This window comes from Neopelma chrysocephalum, unplaced genomic scaffold, assembly GCF_003984885.1.
Source record: "Neopelma chrysocephalum unplaced genomic scaffold, ASM398488v2 Primary Assembly neopelma1_23, whole genome shotgun sequence".
Lineage (NCBI taxonomy): Eukaryota > Metazoa > Chordata > Aves > Passeriformes > Pipridae > Neopelma > Neopelma chrysocephalum.
This window is the reverse complement of record NW_020897691.1, coordinates 37,464,105-37,491,711: the sequence shown is the minus strand read 5'-3', so window position 1 is coordinate 37,491,711 and position 27,607 is coordinate 37,464,105. Positions and strand designations below refer to the sequence as shown.

The window sequence follows — 27,607 nt, the reverse complement described above, 5'->3', positions numbered from 1 at the left end:
GCTAAAACAATGACCAACATAAGAGCAGTATTTTAGCAAATATTTGGAACAATATGCACATGACAGACTTATGCTGTTTCCAGGACGACTAAGCCTGAAAGCAACTCCTCAAAGCCTTACTTTTACTACAATTATTCTACAAAGTTGTCTGAATTCTGATAAACTCACAATTCTTCCTACAGAAAGAAAAGACAACAAAAGAACAAGAAGATAATATGATTGGGAACTGGGGACCGTCAAGCATCTTATGCTCGGCATCATGCAACCACACATATTAACACTGGCTTACTTTTCCTACTTCTGAAACATAAAAGAATAAATACGAATATAATTTATAATTTGTTTTCCTAATTAGTAGTTACTTCTGACTTGCTTCACATTCATCACCAAGACATCCCTCACATACCTTTTTCCTCTCTTGAAGTGGCAACCGTACTTAGGATAATCGTAGAGTTCAGTCATTCGTTCTTTGAACAGTCCTCTGACAGGACACTTTTCGAGAAAGGGTACTGTAAGCTTGTTCTGAGCATCCACAAACGCCTGAAAGAAAACAATCCCCCCCAAAAAATATGAACTCAAGTAGAAATGTACATTTTCTACAGGAAACGTTTTCAGAAGCAATGCATCACAGACATCTTTCTGCCTATATAGGTTGTGCAGCATCACACTTGAAGAATCTTACATGCTTATTTGCATTATACCACAATTCTGTAATGAGACTGAACTTATATCTTGAATAATGTCTCTCCAGGGCATGCACGGGGGTAACCAGCCAAAAGACAAGACATTCCTGCCATTCTCCTTAAAAACAAAAAAACCCAAATCTGAACTACCAAAGAAACCCCAAACAAATAAAAAACAATCAAGCAAAACAAAACCAAACAAACAAAACAAAAATCCAAAAACACAACCCAAAAAAACACCCCATGCTTTTAAAAACTCTCTTTATATTTGCCTAAGTGGTAAATATTGCCCACAGACTGCACTATCATTTCAGGAGCTTGGAAGATGATACAAAATCTCACATGTATCATCTGTTCATATTATTAACATAACACACAGAATTAGTCCCAGCCAGTATTTCCTGAGAAGGCCAAAGTGCTGTCCACAAATCAATTCTTAGTTACAAAAGGTAAAAATATGCAATTTCTGAAAGCTTGGAGAAATCCGGTTTCTTTAAAACACTCCAGCTCCCTGTCACAAACACTTAAGGACAGCGGTCAAAACCATTACCACGCCAGCTGTTTGCTAGAGGTTGCCACTCCCATGGCATGCATGGAAAATGGGGTACTCTACTGGTGTTTCGCCATCCCTATTTATAGCATGGTACATTAACATAAAATTAATAGCTAAGCATCTTAAGGTGAATCACAGCTGCTAACAAGCAGATATGCAGGCTTTTCTGTCTCTAACATGAAGTAGGTAGGACAGGCCACTGTGTGGCTGTAATACACAGCCAAATGTCACAGTGACAGCAGCAGTATCGCTCTTGGACTCCAGCCTCTTGCCTAGAGCATGAAACCCTGTCTATTCATCTCCTGCATACACAGGTCTCTTTCTCAGTTGCTTTGAAAGAGGCTACAGTTTCTACCTGTCCCAAATCTGTCACACAGCAATCAGATCAATGCATTGTAACATCTGAGTTGTAACAACTTCATCGCAGGACAGGAACTACAGGACAGCAGGGCTACAAATGTGTTTTGCAGTTCTTCAGAAAAGCCAGCTGCTGTCAGAGAGAGTACCTGGCACACATATACCAATTACTATCAATGTTTAGTCATTTATTAATTCTTCAGGTGAAGAATTAATATGTGCACAGCACATCCCAGTGGTAAGTCAAAACAGCATGCAGCCTTCACATTGTACTGCTATAACTGTTCTCCCCATCAGATGATGAAAGAATTTAACCAAATCTACCTAAGAATTATGTGTCTCTGAATTTGTTTTCTCTAAATGGAAACACATGAATTTCAAAGACTACATACACAAAAATCTAGACAGTGGATCCTACACAAATAAACTAACTTCTCCAAGGGCTGTGACATTTTCAGAGAAAAATGGCTTATAAAAACATGTATACAACCATCCATTTTACTGGATGGGCAAAAGCACTTTTCATTTGCATTCAGTGGACAGAAACTGGCACACGTATTTTTTTCATCTATCAATAACACAACTGAAATTATAACACCACTGCAAGGGTATACTGGAACTGTGCATTACTCACTTTTAACTGCAGACACACCCTACCACATTTTCTTTCATTACTGGTATTCAAGGAGGAGACAAACTTTTCCTTACAAGCCTTCATTGCACAAGAGCATGGTTACATACTAATTATTGCACTCGCAACTGAATCACTAGTAATTTTGCTTTTACAGGAACTTGACATATTTTTCTCATTTCCACTTAATATGCACCAAATATTCCAAGACTATATGAAAAAGGGAATGCCACTGCTGTCTGAAAAAGGAGGAAGAAATTACAGTTTTTTGAAAGAGTTCCACCGAGAAGAATCCGGTCCAGTTTGGCAACTTTCTGTTCTTGCACCTTTGAGCATGAGGTTGCACTCATGTTCAAAAAGCAATACCTAATTGAAATATTGCTCTAGCTGAAGTACAGGAACATATGTCACCAGAAACTTCTCACAGTAAACAACTCCATCCACCACGGTGAGTAAAACGTGCCACTCATGCTACAGGGCTAACAGTAACTGTACATCTTCATGAACCTAAAGAGAAAGATTTTTATTATACCTGCATCTGACAATCTGTCATAAGGTTTGAACCAGGACAGAATCTGCTAGCAGAAGGAAGGACAGAGTAAGAGTCTAAAGCACTGTACTAAGAGCAGAGATGTCCTACTTGAGGCTGAAGTGTTTGGCCATTACTCGAGCAGGCCAATTGTTTGTTTGTTTGTTTTAAAAGTATAATTAAATTTCATCTAAGAAACACATGGCACAAGCTTTTTTTGACCATGCCATTTTAAAACCTATCAGCTTTCTACATTCCACTAAGATACTCTCTCAAGGTAATGATTTCCACTCATAGTATACTTTCAAAGGAGAAGTCTCAGAATACAAACTGTTTTAACACTACTAGTCTTTGTATATATGAACTATAAATATTTTGCAGACAAATAACATTCTCAGTTAAAGGTAGTTCAGTGCAACTCCTACAAGAGGCCACATACCTTTGTTAAGTATTACAAATTAAAACTAATCAGACTTCTTGTGGCTTGCCTCTTGGAATTTACTTTTTTGGTATTTACAAAGAAAAATTAAGTGCAATTGGAAATGTATCAAAATATGAACTAAACACTGGTCTATAGTGACTAAAAATCCATTTAATTGTATTTTTGAGAGTTTTGATTCTAGTCTTAATCCAAGCATACATGTGTTCATAATAGTACAACCTGACCCTACATGATCCCTGCTTTCTCATCCCTTGTCCATCCCTTATCTCTGGAACTAGCTGCTACACCATCAGTGAGTTAGGGTGCTATATATGACTGACATAGTAGCAAAAGACTTTGCTGCAGCTTAAAAGAGAGCTTTTTTCCCAGCTTATTTCCCAGAAAGTGTTAAAACAAACCAAGAAGTTGAAAAGTCCAGCCAAGCCAAACCCAAAACAACAGTGATAGTGTGGTTTTGCAGTTGTGGCCTATGTCGTTAACAGAAGCATTTTACCAGTGTAGCAGATTTTAACTATGCCAGGGATGTTTCCTCAGTCTGTCTTAAAAGTCAGTGGCCAAACAGTAGCAGAGCATGAACCCACATTCTACACTTCCTTTCTCCAAAGTCTGATAGAACTTCCACATCTGCCCAGGGGTTAATTTTCATTTGTGAATCTGGAGAAGGGAGTTTTGCTTGCTTATAGCTGTCCTTGGTTGCTCCAACCAAGCACACACAGGGGAAAAAAAAGTGATGTAGTAAAGAACATAGATTGTTAATATGGAAGTCCATACTTCTTGAATAACAGCTTTTGCACAAAAGACTGAGGATGCGACGTGATGATTGGCCTAATCGACTCTTAAGACTGTGGTTTGACAAGAAACAGTCCTGCTTAGCCACCTGTAGATTTCAATAACCTCCTTTTTGTAGCAGATAAATGCACCACATACAGAGTAAGATCATCCCGGTGACCTGGCTGAAAAATTTCTAGATCTATTTGACTTTCACCTAATTAAAAGTAGAATGTGGGTGGCTAGAAAAGGAAAGATCCCATTCTTGAAACATCTTAGATCCAATTGTCATGTGGCTTTGAGGTGACCTATACGAACCATGTATGTCAATAGAAAACTAATCCCTTAAAGTCTTCCCTCCCAAAACATCACCTTGTGATGGCTGTACCCACGCAATGGAGGGACAGAAGCATTCATGTCAGCACAAGAAAGAGAGGGAGGGCAACTACACAGTCACTTGGCTTAATGGAAACATTCAAACTACAATTGAACAGGTACAGCACAATCTGCACTCTACTCTCACTGCAAAGATACCTGATTAAGCCAATTACAAAAAAATTCTACCCTTCTGTGTTCACTTGTTTGTAAACTGCTAACTATCAAGGTCCACAAGATCATTTGGACTAGCTGAAGCAAAAACCAAATATGACTTTTTTATACTCATAACTGTTCTAATTTCCTTCAGTCTTAGCTACGGTGAACATCAGGTGAAACTACCATGAACATTTCAGAGTTAAAACCAATCTCACCTGCTTATGCTTATTTCCCCATGCTTCAGGGAATAGCAAACTTTATGTTTCACTGACTCAACACAGAAACTAAGTGAAGCCTACTCATTTATTTTCTGTGAGCACACCAATAGTTGACACAACTATTTCTGCTACACGTAGATAAGTAGAATTCCAACATATTTTTGTATGTATTTGACAGCATGCATTCAAATAATTTTGATTGTTCGCATATGAGAAAAGATTCTAACTTAATAAATGAATGATGTTCATTGTTCCCTCTTGGCATAAATCAAGTTACACCTACTCAAATCAAGCAAGCATGTTGTAAACAGGAACTGAATAGGGGTTCTTTCACTACAGATGAGCATAAATGTCCAAGGAATTCTTCTTCTAGTTCAGTACTTAATATGTAGAAAATTAAAGGTAGCCTAATGTTGGAGGTGTACACAGGGTATTTTTGCTTTTCCAAAAAACAAATGCAGATTTGGGATTTAAAGGACTACATATGGACAGAGAGAGTGACTTGGAAGAAGAATGGGAAGGACAAATGTCTCAAGGTCAGTGACATGAAGGTCTGAAAAGCCTGCAAAGCACGCTCCATATTCTCTCTGAAGCCCATACGGTCATCCAACTGTCTCTATAGCAGTGTCTGGTTATTTTTTTATCTGGTAGGTTCAGAATGGCTGTTCTGCAGTAGTCCTGCAAACTATCTCAAGAACTTGGAGATAAAACTATTAAAAGCTAGCAAGAAAGAGTGGTCATCAGGAACCTCTGCTGCAGAGCACAAAGAAGTGAGTGATAAAGGAGATCCAAGGAGTTTAGCACTTCAAGACCATTTTTTCCTGACCTCTTTTAAGAAAGAAGTAAAACAGCAAAATACTTTTACTCCCTTTTGTTCTGTAACTCCTGAAACTTTGGAATAAGATTATATCCTTGCATACTTACACATACAGGAACTCTCTCCACTCTGTGTCATACTACTACTGCACTGCCAAATTCCGCCAAGGTATGCATTTTTTAGTGTAGGCAAGATATAACAAGCTCTTCATTCCACCAATATGACGTCTTGTGTCTGGGCTGCTGCACTGTTGTGAGGATGTTCTAATCCCTCATTCCTTATTTTGCCTCCTATATAAACTACAGCCTCTGGAGAATGCAGTTCACTGTCCTCCAACTGTTCTCACCCAACCTGTTCACAGTATGTGGCTACAGTATTGAACACAGGGACACAAAAAGTCAGGTCTTGGCATTTTCACAATCACAGCTCTTTCACAGGAGGTATCTGTAAGGCATCTATGAAACAAAAGATGTAACCATACCTCCCACACATATATCCCCCTCAATTTGGCACAAGACTGTCCCAGGTTCACTGTTTCTTAAAGATACCAGAATTAAAAAATCAAAATTCTCGCAACTTTCTAAATATATAATTTTTAATATTAACACCCATGGCAGAGTTTTTCACTAAAACCAGATCCCAAACCAAGCTTTTTAATCCCATGAGTCTTTAAATATGCTAACAGATTTATAAGTAGGGAATGAGTTACTAATTGCACACATTTTATTTTTTCTTGACAGTTACAATAAGTTCAATTTGACCAACCTCAGGCTCATCAAGATGTATTAAGTAAGCACATACATGACAGAACCTAGAAGAAATTTCACTAATGGAAAGCTACACTGTGGGATATTTTTGAAGGGAGATCCTGCCCTCCATCATCTTCCTGACAAAATCATGCACACTGGATAGACACCATTGTTTTAGATCTGGAACTGCAATTATCACAAAGTTACTAGCCATTACAGAGGAAACCTCTTCCACAACGTCACCTACCACTTTCAGGGCATCACCCCTGTAAGTGCCTATGCCATTAATATCAGAGGACCTAGCACACAGTCATTCCTATCACTTTTCAGGATTCTCTCTCAGCGAAAGACCGATTCCAACAGCACAGTCTAAGCTGTACCAGACTGGAGGCTGAAAACACCACAACACCTGCAACCTGTAACAGCAGACGCTAAAAAAGCCTAACTTCAGGAGGAAAATATTTTTGGTTTTGTTTTATTTTGCTTTTAAAAAGGATGAAACAAAAAAAAATATACTCACACACTTGATCACTGTATAAAAAGCAAGCCAAAGAAGTTTTCTTTCTACCCTTTCCTAATTATTTTATTATGGCAATTTTAGATGTACTTAGGACAGTGGATAAAGCACTCTAAAATCTGAGTGTTTCTCTTCAGTGTGGCAACACCACTTTGAGCATTCAAATTGTCTAAGAAAAATGGGTGCAAGATAAACAAGGCCTTAATTTTGCAAATTCTGTGATCTAGGTTATACAAAGTGTTCCAGTCTTTCATAGAACCAAAAGAATGATTTGGCTTAGAACGGACCTTAAAAATCATCTAGTTCCAATCCCCCTGCCCGGGCAGGGACACTTTCCAGTAGTCCAGGTTGCTCCAAGCCCCATCCAACCTTTCCCCCACTAAAATACAGGGACAAAATAACAGCATTGCTCTTGGCACCATGAGTATCACATGAACTACACCTCCATTCACTATGATTCACTATGTAACTTTTCAGAAAGTACTGGCACATTCTTCAAAACAGAGTCTATAAAGGAGAATCATGTGAAAACAGTTATTCCCCTTCAAAGAAAAGTTACCTTCGTCTGTTCGCTATCGGGATCTTCAAGCCAGCAGTATGGGTCGCTTATTTTACATCCATGGTAATCCTGCACCTGAATTCATAAAAGACAATAATTTTAAAAGAGACATACACGCAAGCAAACTCGGTCCATCAAGGAATGACAGTCATCACGATGAAGGGTATTTGGAATTTCACAAAAACATACAGTGCTAAGGAGCAAAGAAAGAGAAAAGCAACACGTTGCTCCCAGGTGAGTTGCTAATATAACCATTCTTTGGTGATGGCACTAAGGCAGCAGAGTAGTCCTCAGAAAAAACACAGAGCGCCAGAAAAAGGGTGAAATGAACATTAAGTCCTACCACAAGATAGATTAGTAAGTAAAAAATATACCCCACTAAACCAATACTCCTAAAAAAATCAAACAACCTAAAGCTTCCTCCAAATACAGGTGTTGGAGCCAAATTATCAAACCTGATTACTGGATGTACCCCAAATGTGGTTCCTGGTTACACGAACTGTCTCTAGTTTAGCCCTCCCTACTATTGTTGCCCACAAACATGTGCATAATGTACATATATAAATAATAATTAAAAAAATCTCCAACAAAAACCCCACTACCAAAACAACAAGCAAGCAAAAAAACCCACAAAAGACTAATCCACGTGGTGGAATTTACCTGCTTCCTTCCTTCAGTATACAAAACAGGACTAGATACCTCCTGTTAGGACTTGCACAGTTCAGCCTTTTAGCCAACTACGAAAATAAATACTCTAGTTTTTACAGCTTTGGCTCATGCCGGCAAACATTTTGGTTTAAATGCGATGTTAGTTCTGTAAATAATTACCGGGCCGGTGCCCAAAGCACAGCGCTTTGCGGAAAAGAAAAAAAACCGAACCCATTTTACTCCAACTAACACCGTAATCCTTGTGTATCCAGTTACGGTCGGAACACGAGGAGATAGGACTATGTTACAGATGTGCCATCCTATATAAATAGACTATTTGTTCCTCTGCTGACGCTACTCCAGCCCCAGCGGAGGCCTGGGCTTTCCCTGCTACATGCAGCGGTGCCGAAGCCCCGAGATCCACCGTGGGTTCGGCTGCCCCTGCGGCCCCGGCTGGCCCCGCACACGCGGGACGCGCCCGGGGGCTCCGGCGCCAGGCCCCGAATCCCGCCCCAACCAGCCCCCGGCAGCCGCCGCGGCCCGCAGGCGTGACAAGCCCGAGACCCTCCGCACGGAGCAGGCTGGAGCCGAACAAAGCCCCGAGAGCCGGGGCAGCAACACCCGCCCCCAGGCGGCCCGGGGCAGGCCGGCGAGCCGGGAGCCCCGCGTCCAGGCCCGGCGGCCGCCGCACGCCGGGGGCTGCCCCGGCCAGTGCCGTACTTACGGCGGTCTCGTCGCGGTACACCTCGGGGTACTGGAAGGCCTGCATGGCGGGCGGCGGCGGAGAGCGGCGAGAAGAAGAGGAGGAGGAGGAGGAGGATGAGAAGGAGGATGAAGTGGAGGAGGAGGCGGAGAGGCGCGGAGGCGGCAGCAGGGCCGGGGCCGGGGCCGGGGCCGTGGCTGGGGCCGTGGCTCGGGCCGTGGCGGCAGCAGCCGGCAGCAGGCACGCAGCGCGGCACAGGCGGAGCGCCGCCGCCATACGTCGCGCCCCCTGCCGGCCACGCGCCGCACCGCCGGCACAGGAGGGGCCGGGCCGAGGGGCCGTCTCGCCCGTCACGGCCGCCCCTGGTCTCTGCTAACCCCTCCTGCTCACCGCGCTCCGGCCGAGTTATGTGGCCGGCACCACTCGGGTCTCCTTATATCCTCCTTGTAATAAACGTTTCCAAACAAACAAACAAACAAACAAACAAACAAATCTTAGATTTTCATTCTTTTTCCTTTCAGTTCCTGAGCGTTGGCAGAGGGTCTGACCTGCAGAGCTGCCTTGAAAACAGCAGCTGATTCCTAGGTAGGGGCTTGGGCAGCTCGAAGCCGGGGCACAGAATCACAGAATCGACTATGTTGGAAAAGACCTCTGAGATCATCGAGTCTAACTTATGACCGAACACCACCATGTCAACTAGACCACTGCACTAAGTGCCATGTCCAATCTTTCCTTAAACACCTCCAGGGACAGTGACTCCACCACCAACCGGGGCAGCCCATTCCAATGCCTAATCACCCTTTCTGTGAAAAAATTCTTTCTAATGTTCAATCTAAACCTCTCCTGGCGCAACTTAAGACTATGTTCTCTTGTCCTATCACTGGTAGAAGAACCCAACCCCCACCTGGTTACAACCTCCTTTCGGGTAGTTGTAGACGGTGGTAAGGTCACCCCTGAGCCTCCTCCAGGCTAAATCTGGCTTGGTCCACCCGAACCTTTAGCAGATTTCCATCCAACACAGTTCTACAAGTTGCCAGAGACTCCCCTTCACCCTAAAAACAAAGGACAAGTTGGCCACCCAGTCCCAGTGAGGATGACCACTCCAAGTGCACAGCCCTGGTGGCTGGTGCTCACCCCCCTCACTCTTGCTGTCAGGGGCTGCAGTCCAGGCTCTGGCCTGCGCAGCAGGTCTGGACGAACGTGCACTCGGTAAAGGTGTTGCAAGTGGGTGACCTCAGGCTCATCCACATGGTGATTATTCTACAGTAGGGTTTCCTGGGTCAGAAAACTTGCAAGCATTTTACATCCAAGGGAGAGACCCAGTGCACTCCTCCTGAACACCAGAAGGGGTTCTGCAGGGGTCAGATGATGGTTTGGCTAGTAAGATGGATGAACTGCTTTTCTTCCAAATGAAGTTGCTGCCAGGAGCCCTTGCCATGCTGTCCTGTCAGCCTGGGGAGGACTTTACCCCAGCTCCTCACCCAGGGTAAACTCGTGTGTACATGAGGTGCATGGCACCAGCTGGAGACATGGAGGTTTGTGTGTGGTGGTGTTTAAAGTCTGATCAGCCCAAAGAATGCTCATGGTTGCAAATAAAGTAACTGCCTGAAATGACAATGATCTAATGCATTTCGGAAATGGCATGAAACCTTTATAGTTACCAGCTCAGAACTGTGCCTTGATTGCCTACTCTTGATTAAAAGAGTTACTGTCTCTGATTGGACATTCTGTGAGGAGGCTGAGGGTTGTGTAAATATGAGGAAATATGCCAGGAAATAATGATAATTTTTACTAAGTGACATAACTGTGTTCATCAGCTCTGCTTACATACTAAACAACACCTACGTGGATTCTTGTCTCTCATCCCTTCTCTTTTGGCCACTTCTCCTTCTGAACTTTTTTCTCTGCTCATCTTCTCCCTTTGCAAGGCAGCAGGACAGCTGCCGACTACACCTTTTGTTCCAGAGCTCAAGAACATGCTACCAGCAAGGTGGTCAGTGACAATGCTCATAAAAGCTTGTTAATTGTCTAAGCAACTTGCTCAGGTAAATAGTGGCAGGCAAAGGCTGTTTCTAAATAAAGCTTCCCAGATAGAATCATATATGCACAGAAATTTGCATCATATGGAGAATTATTAGTTCAATACCTCTGTTAAGCATTCAACTTGCCAGTGGGCTACACAAAAAGCTGTACGTGCACAGTACGTCTAGGAGTTTTGAGCAGTCTCAACTGCAACTTCACAGGCAGCTAAGGCCTTGCATCTGATTCAGAGCTGCAGTTTGCCTGATGAAAATGTCTTTTTCAGCCTCAAGGTGTTGTCCTAGATGAATGTATTTAATGTTTGTCCAGAATTTCTGGATGTTTAGCAGCTTGGTCAAGGCTTGTGAGTAGCTGTGACTGAGCAGCTGTACATCCCAATATCTTGGGCATTCCTGCAACATCAGCACAGATGAGCTTTTTGCTGTGAAAGCAGCCAGTCTGAGGTGCATTGGAAGTTTTGGGCAGCTGTGCTTCACACAGCTGGAGAGTCCTGAGCTGGCGGGAGAGGGCAGTCTGGTTGCACGCTGCTGCACAGCTGGCAGCTGGCACATGGCAGTGCCTGTGGTTTTTCAGGCTTCAGCAGCCCTTTCAGTGCAGAGCAGGGTAATTCCTGAATGGGCTGGCAAGCATCCAGGAAGCACAGCAATTATCCATTATGATACCTTCCAATTCACCCTGGATACAGAGAAGGAGGGAATGTACAAAGAAACCCAAGTACACAGTTGTCCAAGATAAGATCTTTGGACTTGTATTTTACAAGCAGTAATTTTCTTCTAAAGGTGAGCACCAGGGACAGAAAGTGAATTTTCTCTTTACTGTAAATTTCTCCTTTGTTTCTTGCCGGGTGAGGAGGGGGGATGAAGTGGGGCTTGAGAAGGAAAGAAGGATCACACATGAACTACAGTAAAAGGAGCAAATCTACACTGTCTGATCTCTTATTATCAGAAAAGCAGTTAATACAGATTTACATAGTGTCTAAAACACTACCCAAAACATATTTTTCTTACCTGACACCATGCACTCCCTATTCAGATAAAAGGGAGTGCACTGTGCAGTCTGGTAACAAAAATCCTTATAGTGAAAGCTATAGCAATCTTCTCCCTTTTACAGTGCGTTTGCTTAACACAAAGTTAAAATTGATTCATGTTAGGACTGCGCTGTAACTGAAAATTTGAAATCTATCTTATTGTTTAGTATTGTAGCAAAAAGTAAGTTTCTACTAAGATTTTCCCTTTTCTTGAGCCTAACCTAAACCAGTGGAGTTCAGATATGATATTTACTGAGTTTTGAGGATAAGCTGCTGAGTAAGCAAAAAATAATCTTCCTATATTTAAAACAGAAAGTTTGAAAATCTCTCAGTAGTCTATGTCATCGCACTCCCATGTTAGCATGATTCTGATAATTTGAAAAACACATACTGGTCTCTGCTGATATTAATTATACTTCTGCTGATCATCCAGTCATTAGCAAATCTCTTTCAGCTTAGTCAGCTTCTCCACAATGACTAACTGCAAGTAGTATATTGACTCAGTAGGAAGTGACTTCATCATCCTGTCAGATCTGACAGAAAATCTAGCAGCAAATTTTGTTTTTACCTTTTCTTTTTGTCCTTTCCCCAACCTCACTCCCATTATAACTTAGCAATGACTGGAAACTTTTCTGTTATAGAATTAAGACAGGTCTGTACCTTTACTCCTGATTTCTTACATGTTTTTTATTTCATTTACCTAATTGTAAGACAGCAGTTCTGCTGTTCAGACATTTATCAACAGGTGTCAGCAGAACCTCAGTCTTATGCTACTATGAGCATGTGCTGAGGTGTGCAAATAACTCCAGTTTCAGAGGAATGTGACTCTCAAAATATCTGCCCTGATGAGTTGCTGTTTTGGAAGCAATGACTCAAGAGCCTAAGTCCTGTTGATTTTCACTGAATCTTTGATTCCTAAATTATGTTAATCTACTGCACATATTAATTATGATCATTGTATATTGTTTATGGATAATTAAAGGGTTGCTTGTTTTTTGAGCTGAATTACAAAGTGGCTTACATGACAAAATATGGTTTTATTATCTCAGTTACAGAAACTACTACATGACATAGGTCTGGCCAATATTTGAACGTATGATCAAGCAAAGCAATATTTCGTTGTGGTAAACTGCTCTGCACACCGTGGAATAGGAGGGGTGCATTAAAGTCAGTGTCATGCTGCAGAATCATACTCTAGCATGCCCTGGGGCTGTGCATTGGTGTGCTTACACTGCAGGTCCTGTGAAGTCAGTTAACTGATGTAGTGATGTCTGTGAAGTGTTAGTATGGAATAGCAATTGCAAAGTAGTATTAAATAGTATTTCATCAGCTAGGCAATCTAAACCATATTTATGGTATGATGAACTTACCTAAATTGATGTGAGGATGAACACACAGATCATAGTATCAGTACACCCAATTAAAAATAACTTTTCTTTAAAGGAATTTTTAAGGTGTTTTAGGTTCATCTTTTCGTTCTGCAGTGATCTTTCTTGTGAGGTGAAGAATGAACAAAATTGTAATCCTAGAAGAGACTGATGACCAAATTTTTTTAGTTACACCTTTTTCTTTAATCCTTAAATTTGTATCAGATAATTTGCCATTAAAATAAGGATTTGCCAAAAACCAGAGATCACACAGTAAAATCTGCACTCTTGTGTCCCTGGGTAGATACCCAGTCTCAGGTCTCACTCAATTTGCTGAGCTTGGGTCATTTAATAAGTTATCACAGAGATCTCCGGTGTTTGCGAGGTTTGTAGGTCTGGTGCCTACTTATGCACCAAATCACTGTATAGTCTTGACACCTACATTATATTTACTTAAGTATTTCTGGAAATTTATCCTAATCTTATACAATTCAGATGGGACTCCATGGCTCATGCATTTTGCTGTCCTTCTTAAGAAGGCTCTTGCAGAAAAGTTAGAAGGATTCGAACTTTTATTCCCACACAGTATTTAACAGGGAAGAAGGGTGTGACATGAAGTCCAACAAAGTCAATAGAAGTTTTCATGTCTACTTTTCTCCCATTTCACTGATCCTTGAATCAGCCCTTCCTCCACCTCCTCCCACCAAACATCACTCTGCAAAAATAACTATCTTTATAAGTATAATTTTCTATATAAAGAAATTATATTAATTCTTTTGTGTGGAAAGGTAGCAAATCCATATTAATAAAATGGAAAGATAGATGTTTACTTTTCTGCATTTGCTTTTGCCTTTGTGAAGTATCTTTTGTTGCTGTTGTATGCTGTAAAACACTTGACAAGCTGATTCCCATCTTCAGGCATCAAAATCGACTAAGATAAACTTTCTATTGAAAAGGATGATGCTATAAGTAATTCTTGCATGGCAGTATCTGAAAATGGAGATAAGTATGAATTGGAAGGAGGCTTTTCATTCTTTTCAGTTCTGAAAACTTAAGGATAATAATTTTCTTGCTTTGGATGAAATCTTTTGCCTATTGAAGTCAAAGTAAGTTTTGTCACTGATTTCAAGATGGTAGAAATGTCACCCCTAATCCTGGTAGTGAGCAGAACAGAAGGCAGCTTCCTGTTACCAGCTTATAACTTGTTGACAGAATTTGAAATATACTAAATATAGGGAAACTGATATATTTTTCTTGGAAAGAAAAACAGTTTTAGCTCCTTTTAAAAGACTCCACATCTAGAAATATTTTCTTCTGCAGTCATCATCTACCCATGTTTAATACATTTTGAATATATGTGTTCAAATAGCTTAGAAATAGAGCTTTCTGATATGCCTCAGAAAACATTTGGTTTGGATTATAACACTATAGCAACTATAGATCCCTGCAGAAATGTGCTTCCAAGAGAAACTTGCACATGTCTTTGAGAAGAACATCTCTATACATGGGAAAAGAAAAAGACAGAAAACTGTATGCGATTCAGTGACCACCAAATTTGAAATTCAAACTGCATTGGAGAGTGTGCAAGGTTATCACATATAGCAGTGTTCTAGTCACTCTGGATAATCATTAATTTAAAATATTGCTACAATTCTACAATGAAGGCAAAACTAAGAAGAATTAAAGAAAATTCAATTTCAGGACTAGGTTTGAGTCATTCTCCTTTAGAGAAGAGACTAAAGTTAAAAAAGAGGCTAAATGTTAAGAAGCCCCCATGAATTATTTACAAATATAGTTATTTAATTTCTACCAAAATCAGACACCTTTCTTAAAGGTACTCCTGAAATTGAATAATGCATTCCAAAGATCTGTGTAGCTGAATGTGAAATCTTTGTATTTCTATTACTGCAGGGTCTGTGTAATTCAGATGTAGACCAGGGCCATTGTACTGTGCCATTTTCCACACAGGCCCAAGTGGTAGTGACACTCCATGCATTTATGATCTAATGCTTTCAATCAAAACCACAAAACGCAAAACAACAGGTAGCTACGTTCAGAGACATGGAGAAAAATAATATGATGTTACTGGTCACTGTGCATGTAATACTTGCAGATTGCCAGCCACCCATTTTTTGCAGACTGTGAAAAAGGAAAGCTCACGGGGAAATGTTGAAGGTGCATAGTGGCAGAGTGCTGTATATTTTTACAGAGAGCTTCTCCCTGATTGGCAGAGCAGTGTAGGAAGAGGATATTACTGATGTGATGAGGTTTACAAATGTGTGATGACAACCGGTGCCATGGGTTGTCTGAGATGGCAGTGGGGCTGCAATCTAATAATGGCCCATCTTCGCGAACGAAGATTTGGAGAAAGGTCTTTTTACCTTTCCAACCTGCGCAATGGATTTTTTAGGTGGGACACAGCCTGCGCTGAACTGAGCCCACCCTTTAATCCTAAGGTTCATCTGCCGGGGCCAAGCAAGCTTGGACAATGGCAGTGAGGTCCTCAGGACGTAGGTTTGTTTAGAGTGTCCTTCTCATAGATGGATGGCCACACAGGGCTAACGACCTCCATCAGGCCAGGAGACCGGGGATTCGAACCCGTGGTCGCAGCAGTGAAAGTCCTGCACGCTAACCACTAGGCCACCAGGGGGCTGCAATCTACACAGAGGAGAATTATGTTGTGCTTGATGACAGGGGAGCTGATGGAAAGATGGGAGGAGAGAGGAAATCTGCTTACAGCTGTGGGCATGCAAGAACAAGAAGGAAATGGACTCTCTCAAAACCAGAGAGAAGCATCTTGTGGTGGAAGGGTGAAAGGTGGACTGGTAATTTTAAGTGTGTGTAAGTATGAGGAAGGTCAAAGCTTTAAATTTTTGTGTGTCAAAATTTACATAGAGCCTTCATATGAGAAGCAAAGGTGGAGAAAATCCTAGACTGAAGGTATTGGGCAAATTCAGGGCCCAGGCAAGAGATGAGCCAATGATATTAGCCACAGACTGGAAAAAGCAGTAGCAATGAGAGCTTAGAAGACAGATTAAGAGCTCTGGTGAGCCATACTGAGCTTGAGCCGGTGGCGAGACATTCAGAAAGAAGCAGGCTGATCTTTGGGCTTGGACAGAAGGGAGCAGACGGGTGGATTTGAGTCCTCAGGAGTTGAGCTTGTGTTTACAGACAACCTTCCCCAGAGAGGAGGTGCTCTCTCCAGGGGGAGGAGGGAAGGTGGTCAAGGAGAGAGCCCTTTGGAGCTCACAGAAATCTGAAGAAAAATGAGAGCATGTTATTCTCCTGTTCCAACATGTAATTTGTTGATAATAAATGCTTTTAATAACTAATTTTAAACTGTACTACCAAAACTTTTAGAGACAGATTCTAATGTAGTGTGGGGCTGGTACAGAAGCTCTACATGGTTTACTCAGTAAATAGTCACTTTTGTAGATGAATTTTAAGTTTGTCAAGTTACAAAAATATTACTGAAGAGGAATGCCTTTTATTCATTTTGTTATTTCCCTCTCCTGGAGGAGTGTGCAGGAATCTCAAAGATCCAATACATATTAGAACAAGTTTAACATTTTTCTTCATCTGGAAATTTTAATTGACTTTTTAGAAACTTTTTTTTCATATTTTCTATCCATATGGTTTCAAATTCTGACAGAAAATGTGGGGAAGGAGAAATGGAGACAAATTTCATGAAAATAAATTCCTCTTCTGAATATTTTTATTAGATATTCTCCCTTTGCCTTCAGTCTAGACAGAAGAAGGATCCTTTTCAGTGACTGGAACAGGTTCTTGAGTGCAGACAGGAAACATGGAGCAAGTCAGAGAAATTGCAGAAGTAAGTATGATGCATTTGGGTGGAAGAAAATTCTTCCATGCACAAAAAAAAATCCTCAAAAACATCCCTCTAATTCATTGCATCTAATTAATCTAATTAATTTTTGCCTCTTGGCAGGTTTCCTGTTCTAAACTCTGCACATGCCTGAGAGTCATCAAAAGGCACAGGACTAGGCCAAGGTAGAACAAGGCCTCTGCCCTATAACTTCATAGACCAACCATTTCAAAGCACTGCTGAAATTACCCAGGTCAGAAGGACCCTTTATGTACCTTGAGAAAAAAAATTCAAACGAGCATATGTGCTAAATAACAGTGATGTTATTTAGCTCCCCCTTGCCCTCTTGCTCTCATATGTAGTGGGATTGTAAAGTCAGGATTCTTCAACCATTTCTGATTTTTAGCTTCTGTAGAACCAACAGACAACTGCTGCATGTTATTTGATCCCTTACAAAAATTATTTAATTACCTATGGTTAAATATTCTAGAGGAAATAAAAGTACTTGGGAAAAAAATTAAAGGAGAGAAAAGCAAGAATTAAAGACTAGGAGACCACATCTTCTTCTGCAAGAAGGGTCTTGCTTGCCTGGTAGAGTTTCTTTGATCTCTAATTATGTTAATTTTTTTTTGTTGGTGTTAGTGCTGTAAATACTCCCTTTCTGAGTTCACTAATTAAATCTTTTAATATTATCCATTCCTTTCTACCAAAACTTACTTCAGTAATTAAAAATATCATGGTAATTTATTCTGGCCATATGACTATTTTGTCAGATATTTATTTAAATAATTGTATTTTACTACTACCTCACAAAGATTCATCCTCATCACTTAATTAGAGATACATGTGAAAAAATAGGAGGTATTTGGAGTTAAGCTGTGTTTGTTCACTTTATTTATGCGCTTACTCTTGTGAACTCTAGGGTATTTACAAGGATATAAAGGGTAGCAGTTGTTACCACACCAAGTAAAACTTGCAAAATATCTCCGTTTGCTTCATGATAAGCATGTTATCTAAATCTTGTAAGCACTAAAGAGATCAGAGAAAGAAATGTACCTTTCTCTTGTGTAATGCTATCTGGATTTTCTTTTTGTCTTGTAGGAGACTGGCATGTTGCTGTAAACCAGCCTCCTTAATCACTTTTGCACTCACTGCCCTGGACTGATACCACCGCTGCGCTCACATGGAGATACACACAGCTCTCAGGATGTCTCTTTTACCAGAGCCAACTGAAGGTGGCTGTCTGTGTAAGGTCTTTGCTCACAGTGGCAGGTCATGATTCGAGCTGGCAGGTTTCAGTGAAAGACACATTGAGGCATCAGGGAATAACAGACTTGCTCCAAGGCTCAGACCTTTGGATAAAGCACAGTAAATTTAGTAACCATGTCCCTACACCTACTAAAGAAACTGAAATTGTCTTCTAGCTTAAGGATAATAAACCTAACAGCCTCATTTCCTGGAGGGTGCTGAAAATAAATTAAGCCAGACCCCTTGTTCCAGGGAGTGGAAAAGTTGACAATCAGTCTTCTCTAAGGGAAATCAAACAGAATTAGTCCCTTGGTCCAAAACACAGAACAGCCTTCTCTTTTCTCTTTGCTGAACACAGAGCTGAAACCATGGTTGTGTGAGTTAAAGTAACCCTTTTTTTCCTTCCCTTGAGTCTGCCTGATATTTGAGAAAGATGCTGTGCCAACCACCAGTCTGGAACAGGTGATTTGCCTGCTGAGTCATCCACTTCCCACAGCCCACCACAGCCAGTTAACTCCTGTTAACTTCTCCTTTTCAGGAGGTTTTGCTCACCAGTGGAGAGAGGGACCCAGCGATCACAGGGCCTGAGCCTGAGCCTTCACAGGTCACATAAAGAAAGAGATTTATCCGTGTCTTCCCCACTGTGATTCAACCACTCCAGTCCCCCTTGCCAATCCCTGAATGGGCAAGATCAGGTTTGGAAGGACGGTGAGGAAATGAGGAGAGCCTTAATTCCCCAGCTCCCTGGGAGTCTGCCTTAGAAACTACTCAAAGTCCATGACTCTCATGGCTGCACTAGTCTAACTGGTGGGCTCATGCCTTCTGTGGTACCTCATGGTTCAGTCCCTGCACCAGTTCCTCGCCTTTCCTCAAGTACATCAAAGGACATCTTCACCATATGTGACAAGAAATCTCATGTTACCTTATACTGTGTTGAGTAAACTACTGGAAGATCCTTCTCCAGTGACTCAGAGAGGACCCCACCTCATATATGAAAACAGGGAATTCTGGAATGGCATCACTGGAGGGCCATCAGTCTGTTACCCAGCCTACACCTACAAAGCAGGTGATGAGTTACTAGCAGGAGCGAACATATAACCAACTTTCCAGCCTATGCCTAAACCTTTCTGCCAACATCCAACTTAACTGTGCAGTGGAAACATCTTGCACTGTTTTACTACAAATCTTTCAGAATCTCATACTGTCCGAAATGCATGCTCTGAAAGCTTATTTACCAGTACGTACTATGCTGTCCAGTAGGGTAAAAAATACCCAGTCCCATGGACTCAGGTCCCCTCCTCCTTTCCCCTGCCCTTGCATACCTGCACACTCAGCGCTTCCCTTACATAAAGCATGATCTTCCTCTAGGCTTGCTTATCATAGTCTCAAGAGTTAGTACGTGAAGTTAAAATCTGTTGAGCACAAGGGCATCTGACCCTGACCATAACCTGCTGATCCTTTAACAAACAATTAAGACATTCCATGTGTGACTAAATTTGAAAGCAAACCCAAGAATTAATCTACTTGTTTTAGATAGAGATATAAATAAGAACCAGCCCAGCCATTGCCCAAGAGATAGGCCAATACTGTGAGGTTCAATAAAAGTTCAGTCACTTCCGTAAGTTGGGTCTTTAGGGAACAAGGTCTTATTTTAGGGAAAAGGACTTTATTTAGGGTTTTTAGGGAACACAATGTCCCCCTGAAACTTGGAGTATATGTCTCATGTCTATTTGAGTAACAGTTTCCTCTGGGTATGGATTATACTAAAGGAAAATAATGAAGCCAAATCCATTCTTGCCTAGCACAAATATTTATGTGGGACTTCTAGTTCTAGTGTGCAGTAGCAACAAGCAAAATAGTTATAAAGGTATCTGCATAGCTCTGCACTGTGTGTCTATCCCATGGCTTGTGAGAAGAAGAGAATGTGCTAAAAAAAAATCTCAGCACTTAAATCAGGTTTGACATAGAAACTAGTCTGGTATAATATAGATTAACTTTTAAAAAGATACTGACAAAAAACCCCTCAAATTTTAAAGTTAGTGGCACCTTGCTTGATCGATTTTGTTAAATGGGAAGGATCTTATATGAGATGGTGTATTAGGCCCTTGAATAAGCTAAGTAAAATACATCTTCTAGATGTTCATATATTTATGTGTTACAGTTTTGGATCATATAATTTAGGAAAACATAAAATAGTTTCAATGTCTATCTAGGTAAAAAACGCTATAACAAAACTGCGTGTATCAGGAGAACTATTAAAGTAGCTTTTTAGCATCAAAACTTTCTGTTTGGCAGGAAAAATAGATGTAAGGAGAACTTTTGTTCAGCTTAATAGCTTGAAGTTAACAAAATCAGTAATAAAGTTATGAAATCATGGAAAGTGACTATACCCTCACATTTTTGAGGCGATATGGAGTGCAGAGAGTTCGTTTTTCAGGGTTTGTAGATTGAAGATTACATATTAACCACTAACCTAACTGATAACTCTATGGACAGAGTCCACTCTTCTGTGTAATATGGCCTCACTTGTCCCATGCATAATGTTTTATGAGAGCTCTAAAATTTATGCTTGCAGTGTTTTCTTGCAAATTATTTTCCATGTAGGTCAATAGAGCCTTTCCTAAAGGATTTAGCAAAATATCTGAGGATTTTCATGTGGATAAAATGAAACCTTACATGAAAACTGCTCTAAAGAGGAGTTTTACTTCAGAATACCAATATGATCAAGTATTCCTATTACTGTTGAATTGAATTTGGAAGAGCACTGCTGTTTGCCTAAGAATTTCACACTACAGCCTATCACTGCAGTGTAAAGCTTAAATGCTTCAAGATATTTAAGTACCTAAGAAGTGTAATTTTAAAGAGATTGGGTGCATGAGCATCTTTGAAATCTTAGTGCCCTTTACATAAAATCAAGGGCAGTAGCAAGGTCAAGGGGTTTTCATGATGTTTCTGACACTTCTGCTTTTTGTGAGAGACTTACTCTGAGCAGCAAAGAAATTGTTAATTTTTCTGAAGTTGCAAGTTTAATACTCTGTTTTATTAGGAGAGGAAGGTAAGAACACTGTTACAGCAATTCTTGAAATGGTAAGACTTTTTTTTGTAAGGAAAGAAGTTTTCCTGAAATATTTTAAAGTGATGTTTCATGGTAGTATCAGGGCTATCCAATGAAAGTCAGAAGATTCATTTGTTCTGTAAAACACAGGAAAAAATAAACATACAATGGTATAATTTTCCTTCTAATTAAAATCTTTATTGTCTCATGCTACAAGTGACCTAAAATCATGTAGCCATTATAGTAAGTTAACACTCAAATGCAACACAGTGGTATTAATATTGAATTCTACTGCACTGTAGGTCCTTTGTGATAGTTTTTTTGCAACCTTATGTAAATCGAGTGAACACATACGATTCACTAACAGGTACATAATTTTCTTTCTGCATTTGTAACATTAACAAAACATTCATTTTCAACTTCATAATTTTTTATGTCTCTTTTTTCACAGACATGCTACAAAAAATGTTTCAAGAACCATGATGCTGAGTTTCTCTATTATTGGTAAAAAATAATTATAAGTCTTTTATTGAAATCAAAAGGATTCAGAGCATTTCAATGACTGTATTTGCAAGATAATGTTATACTGAATCTTTTCACTTACTCATTTGTTCCCACTTCACCATCCTAATCAATTTTCATTACATGACATATTTTATTAGCCATACATTTTATATGTGCTTACTATTTAAAATCTACTAATTAATACTGTGATATTTCACCAGTATTTAAAAAAATAATCAGCCCAAAGATTTTGATTGCTTCCCTACAAATTTCTGTTTTTCCAAGAAATTTCAAATTGACAGCTTTTCCACTATAAAAAGCAAATGTCAAAATGTAAAAAAAATTTGCCCAAAAATAAGTGTTGCTTTGTAACTAGCGAAGCTAATTTTCCTTTGGCATCATTTAAAAAATACATTTCTTCTCTGTAAGGTGTAATAAATTAATTTTTCCCTCAACCAAGGCAACAGTTGCTTTTTTGAAAGGCTTCAAACCCAAAAATATTCGGAATGTCTTAATTAACTTCAGAGAAATCATATATTTTTGATTTCCTGAAGACTCACTTAAAAAGGCAGATAATACTTTCTTGTTTGATTTTTGCCTCTTTTGGGAAGCTTCTTAAAGATCAGAAAGTTTAGAGGTCAACAAGATGATCTGACCCTTAGTAAATGACCCCCTAATTATTCCAAGCAACTGAGGCACTGGGGATCTGGGATATCCGTTATTCTCTGAAATGCAGTGTTTCTACTGAGCTCTGTTGAGAGATCCCTTTCCTCAAACAGCTCTTTGCCTGCCCAGCAATTTTATACTTTACATTCTTGTTTTATGGAAAACATAAAATCTGTCAAATGAAATATAAACTTGATCTTTGCTATCATGTTTTTTACCACAAATGGTATAGTGCATGTTATACGACTTTAAAATAGCTTTAGAAACTATTATATTCTGCTTCCAAAAATCAGGCTGTCTGAAGCCCTCACACACTGGCAATGTCTTTCGAAAACCTTCAGGGGCTTGATCCAAAGCCAGCTCAAGCTAATGAGACATTTTCCACTGACTTAAGAATGTGATTCCTCAGTGTGCAATACATGTTGCATGTTATGAAGAAATAGGTGCATTTCACTTTCAGACTTTTTAGAGAGTTGTGCTGCGGAGTTTTTTTTAAACAATCAATTTAAAGGCTAACTCTAAAGTCCACTGGTCTCAGAAGGCTGAATCAAGCTGAAAATTCTGTTCTGTGAGTGTTAAATATTTCACCAAGGTAGAATTCAGCTCATAAATACACCCGTCACTTACCCAGTTGACAAGTTTCTTCCTCATCCTGCTTTGCCCCTCTGTTGAATATAAACTGAGTGGTGCCCATGTTTGCAAAGAAAGACCCTTGTACTGAGACAAATTGTTTATAGTTAGATTTAAGGACTGTGACCTGTACTCCTAAACTGTAACGATTAATATTAAAATTACACAAAAGTTTCAGGCTCTACAACTATTTTCTTTGGGTCTTATATGAACAAAAGGACAAAATATTTTCTGACCCATATTCTGAGAGATGCCCATTATTTTAAGGTGTTTTATGAACACACATAAACCCTATCAAAGATAGGTTAGAGCTGGGGAATTCATTCAGTAAAAATAGTGACTGACCAGGCATGAGCTCCAGTCGGGAGCTCTACTTGAGTTAAGAACGGTATTATTTTACTTCTGCACTGCTGTACACCTCAGTGAAATGGGTTAGCCTTATAAAGAAACAGATAGGTTTTTGTCTTTCACCCGTTTTAATTGGAGGTTCCTGCCTTTTAACTTCGATTTGTATGGCTGCACTGTCTGCTGTGTGCTGGTGTCCCCACAGGACCCTTTGTTTCCTACCTTTGAAAACATTCAAAACAAACAAGACCCTTTCTCTTCCCATAGACAGTACATGTAATATTAATGGTTATCTACCTGTGATAAGCAGAGCAGTATCATTTTACATGACTTGAAAGGGTCATCCATATCGTCAAGCACAATTAACCTGTCTTACTCTCACAAAATGGGCTGGAGGAGGTAACTAAGAGGCCATACTTCTTCACATAACTCAGAAAACAGTTCCAGGACAAGGGGACAACCAAAAGACACAACAAATTTCTAAAAAACAGGGACAACAGGATTTCTATTGAGAAACGAAGATGTACTGCACCTTCTTGATGTGATACCTTCTGCAGTGCCTGTGTGTGTATTCACTGGAGATGATCAATTGCATACAAGTTTGAACAAGTCTAGCTGCAGAATTTAACTTCATATTTATCCCACTTTTGAAGAAAGCAAACTATCTAAAACATTTCTGGAAAACAGTGAAAGTTTTTTTGAGGATATATCCAGACTTCAATAAAAAGTGTGCCGAAAACTCACAGAACTTGCACCGCTTCTCTATTTTCAGTTTTGTTTTGCAGCCTATCTATATCAGAAGAGCAAACTAAGAATGAAGAGTAACTCTAACTCTCTGAAGGAGACTTTCACACTCTACACACTGGCCTTTCTGTTTTCAAAACTAATAAGTTTAACAAGAATCCTGCTTTGAGGAGAAAATGTCCAAGGAACCACTGTGTAGAGAACAATGTTTATAATTTAGCATGTTAGCATATCCCCTTTGAGTCAGCACTGAATCTGTGTCCCAGCTGATGTTTAGGGCAGTGCTATACTGTTGAAGGCCATCATTCAAATAAAATGGTGCTGACCACTTGGGCTGTTTAGAATTGAATAGCATTTGTCACAATAACACAGCTATTAAATGTGTAACGTGATCAAATGCCATATCAAAGTACTGCTCTAGCCACATGCATTATTCCTGCAATTAAATGAAATATACTTCACTTCCCGTCTTAAGTAACTGGGTAGTATTGTTGCCAAGAAGGGGCTGAGTTTCAACAGAAGAATGACTGACTATTAATAGCACATCCTTTCTCCTTCAGAGTTTTTTTCTAAAATGCTTTAGGATCCTATCAGAGGAAGTATCCTGGTTAATGTAAATTTTTTCATTATTAATAAAATTACAACTTTGAATCTGCCATTTTCTTTTTATTACTAATGGAAAAATCTTTACAATGCCAATCATGTTGTGTCTTTTCCTGGTTTAATATGCATATATAGGGAGAGATGGCCAGAAGAAAGTTAAGTTTTCTTACTCAGATAAAATTTAAAATAGAGAAGTAAGGGAGCAATGCCTGTTTTCCATAATTTAAAAACTTATTTTCTTCAGTCAAAAAAATGTCTTGAAAGGAAAGTGAAAGTCTTTCCAAATAATTTCTGTCCATTTTAAGTTATTTCCTGATGATGGAATCATTTCTATGCGCATTTTCACCTTGATAAGAAAAGGAAAGTAGGAAAGGCTTCAGACTTCCATTTTTGCTTCTTTGACAATGATTAAACTGGTATGTTTTGGTGAAGAAATCAAACCATCTTATCCTGTGGTGTGAAATTTTTGCCAGCCCTATGCTGAGCAAACACAGCCTGCATGAGTAATTGGGAGGTTCACAGGGGTTAAAAATAAAATAAGCTGTAGAGGGTGAGTTTTGTCCTTAAGGGAGAGAGGAGTCAAGTTGAGTCAGTGAGGGGCTGTCTAGGGGTACCACTGAGGATGGACCAGCTCTGTCGGTGCTTGCAGCCGATGGCGGAGTAACATGAAGCTCGTGAAAGGTCAGTGGCGGTGCTCTGTAGTCTGCTCTCTGCCTATCTGTGCCATCTCTTGAAATAACAGCGACTTCCAGGACTCCTTCACCTTCTTCCCTCTCAGGCCCCGGCATCCCCTCCCAGTTCTTCTCTGTCACACATCCTTCAGCACTACTCTCTTTTCTTCCTTGAGCTCTTCCTGTTGTCATCACAAAGACCTCTATGTCCTTTATTGTACTGTGTCCTCTTGTTGCCTGGCTCAAAGTCTATCTCTGGCTCCAGAGATAAAGTCTGTGCTAAGAAAAGGATGGAGTTTTCATTTAGGAAAAAACCCAGCTCCACAAAGGGTTAAGGAAAAGAAACATGCTGGTGCCCTGTTTGGGGGACAAGTCCACTGCCTCTACAACTCAGTCAGATAGGGAAATTCAGAATTTGCCTCTAATTATGCATTCTCTCATTATCATACCCAAACTTTGTGAATTTCCTGAACAATCTATTTATGACCTGTACCCTTGAAACTTGGAAGCAGTTCGTTTGAGAGAAGCTTCCATATTACTCTGCCAAGAGAATTACCAAAATAGACCTGTAGCATTGTTATTTTTGAGAATTTGTGACCCTTCAGTTGTTTGTTTATTTTAAAAGGATTTTTTTGTTTGAAGCCATTTTGCCTTCATGACAATGAAAGCTGAAAGGGGTGTTTTAGGTAATCATAAAGTAATTGTTTAATTTTGCAGTGCAAATTATTTCAGAGTGACCTGTGTATCTGATAGAATGAGATTGCTGCTATAACATGCCATGTTATGTGGTAGATCAGGTACTAAAAAATATGCTCTCTACTAAGAAACTTCATTAACCTGGAACTGGAACTTAGATCTGAAAAGTAATTTCTTACATGCTTTCAGGACATAAAGCCCTGCTTAAATTTTCTTCCAAAATGAGGAAAGCGTCCCTGCTGGAAGAGCTCTGCCTGAGTCTGCAGGACCACATGCCACTCCTCTTCCCAGGTGTTTGTCACAGATGTGCCGGCAGTGAGTCTTTTGCTGCTGGGAGTGTTTGTCACTAGCAGGGCCTCCTCAACACCTTGCTTAGGTGGGGCATCAGCCTGGTAACTGGCAGGGGAGGGGGAGACAGCCTTTGCTGTTCGCAGACATCAATTCTGTGCAAATTAAACAGCTGTCTGCAGAGACAGGCATTGGTGAGAACCTGAGTTCCTTTTCTCGATGTACAGGTAGCATCCAAAGTGCCCTGTGCTCTGTCACACCACTTTACTGGTGGTATTGAGGAGTAAGAGCAAATTCTTCTCTTCCTAGCATTGCTAAATTGTTTTGCTGCAATACAGCATAAGAACAAGGAAAAATCTGTGTCATCCAAATCGTGTTCCTACCAGAAGAATATTTCACATTTGAGAAAAGCAAGCAAGCAAACGAGGCAAAGATTATTAATATAATAGAAATATCATGAGCAGTGTGCAGAATTTTACAGACTTTCTTATTAACTGTTCCCCGGTGTCTGCTGAAATACTTGACCAAGCTCTCAAAGGAAATTCAGTTATGATTAAATAAAGAAGACAATAGGGCCTATTTAAAAGGAAGGTATTTTAGTAATATATCTTGAAAATATTCCTAGGCCTGACAGATTATTTCTAAAAACTTCTATGCACTTTGCCACAGTGCTGTTCATGGTTTCAAAAAGACATGTAAGCTTACAGAGACCCAGGAATCAAAATAAACTTTGATTGCTGAAGCTACATTACAATTTAGGAGCATCCTTATACACACTCTACTGAAGATAACAAATGTGTTCCTCAATCATGAGTACCTGCAGCCTGTTTCAGGACCAATCATTTTACAGAGTGCTCTAAACACATGTATAAGCATATTTCATATTTCTAAAAAATACTGTCCACATACATATTGCCTTCTCAAACATCATGGTACTTATTAATCAGTGATTCATTTGCATTGCTCGTTCTTTCATTTAGTTTTGTAGTTCCTAACACCTGAGGCAAATCTCAGCTCAGGACTTACAGACATGGTGGATCCTTCCTGATTTGTGAATGAAAGGTCCACTGGATGACCTCTGGTCTGAAATTGCCAATATTTCACTTAGAGAACAATTATTCTTTGCCCTTAATAAATGCATAGACATCTGACTATATCATTGTCAAATACCATTAGATAAACACCCCAC

At 40.0% G+C, this 27,607-nt stretch overlaps 1 protein-coding gene across 1 annotated transcript in view; it reads right to left on the bottom strand.

The window, feature by feature from the left end:
- PREP (prolyl endopeptidase) overlaps window positions 1-8,875 on the bottom strand; it is a 95,469-nt gene extending 86,594 nt beyond the window's left edge. Inside the window, exons 1-3 of the mRNA XM_027694115.1 lie at window positions 8,730-8,875; window positions 7,358-7,432; window positions 407-540 (exon numbers count right to left, since the gene is read on the bottom strand). Coding sequence (XP_027549916.1) covers window positions 407-540; window positions 7,358-7,432; window positions 8,730-8,774 — 254 coding nt within the window. The 5' untranslated portion in view covers window positions 8,775-8,875. The remainder of the gene's footprint in view (window positions 1-406; window positions 541-7,357; window positions 7,433-8,729) is intronic.
- Between the last annotated feature and the right edge of the window lie 18,732 nt (window positions 8,876-27,607).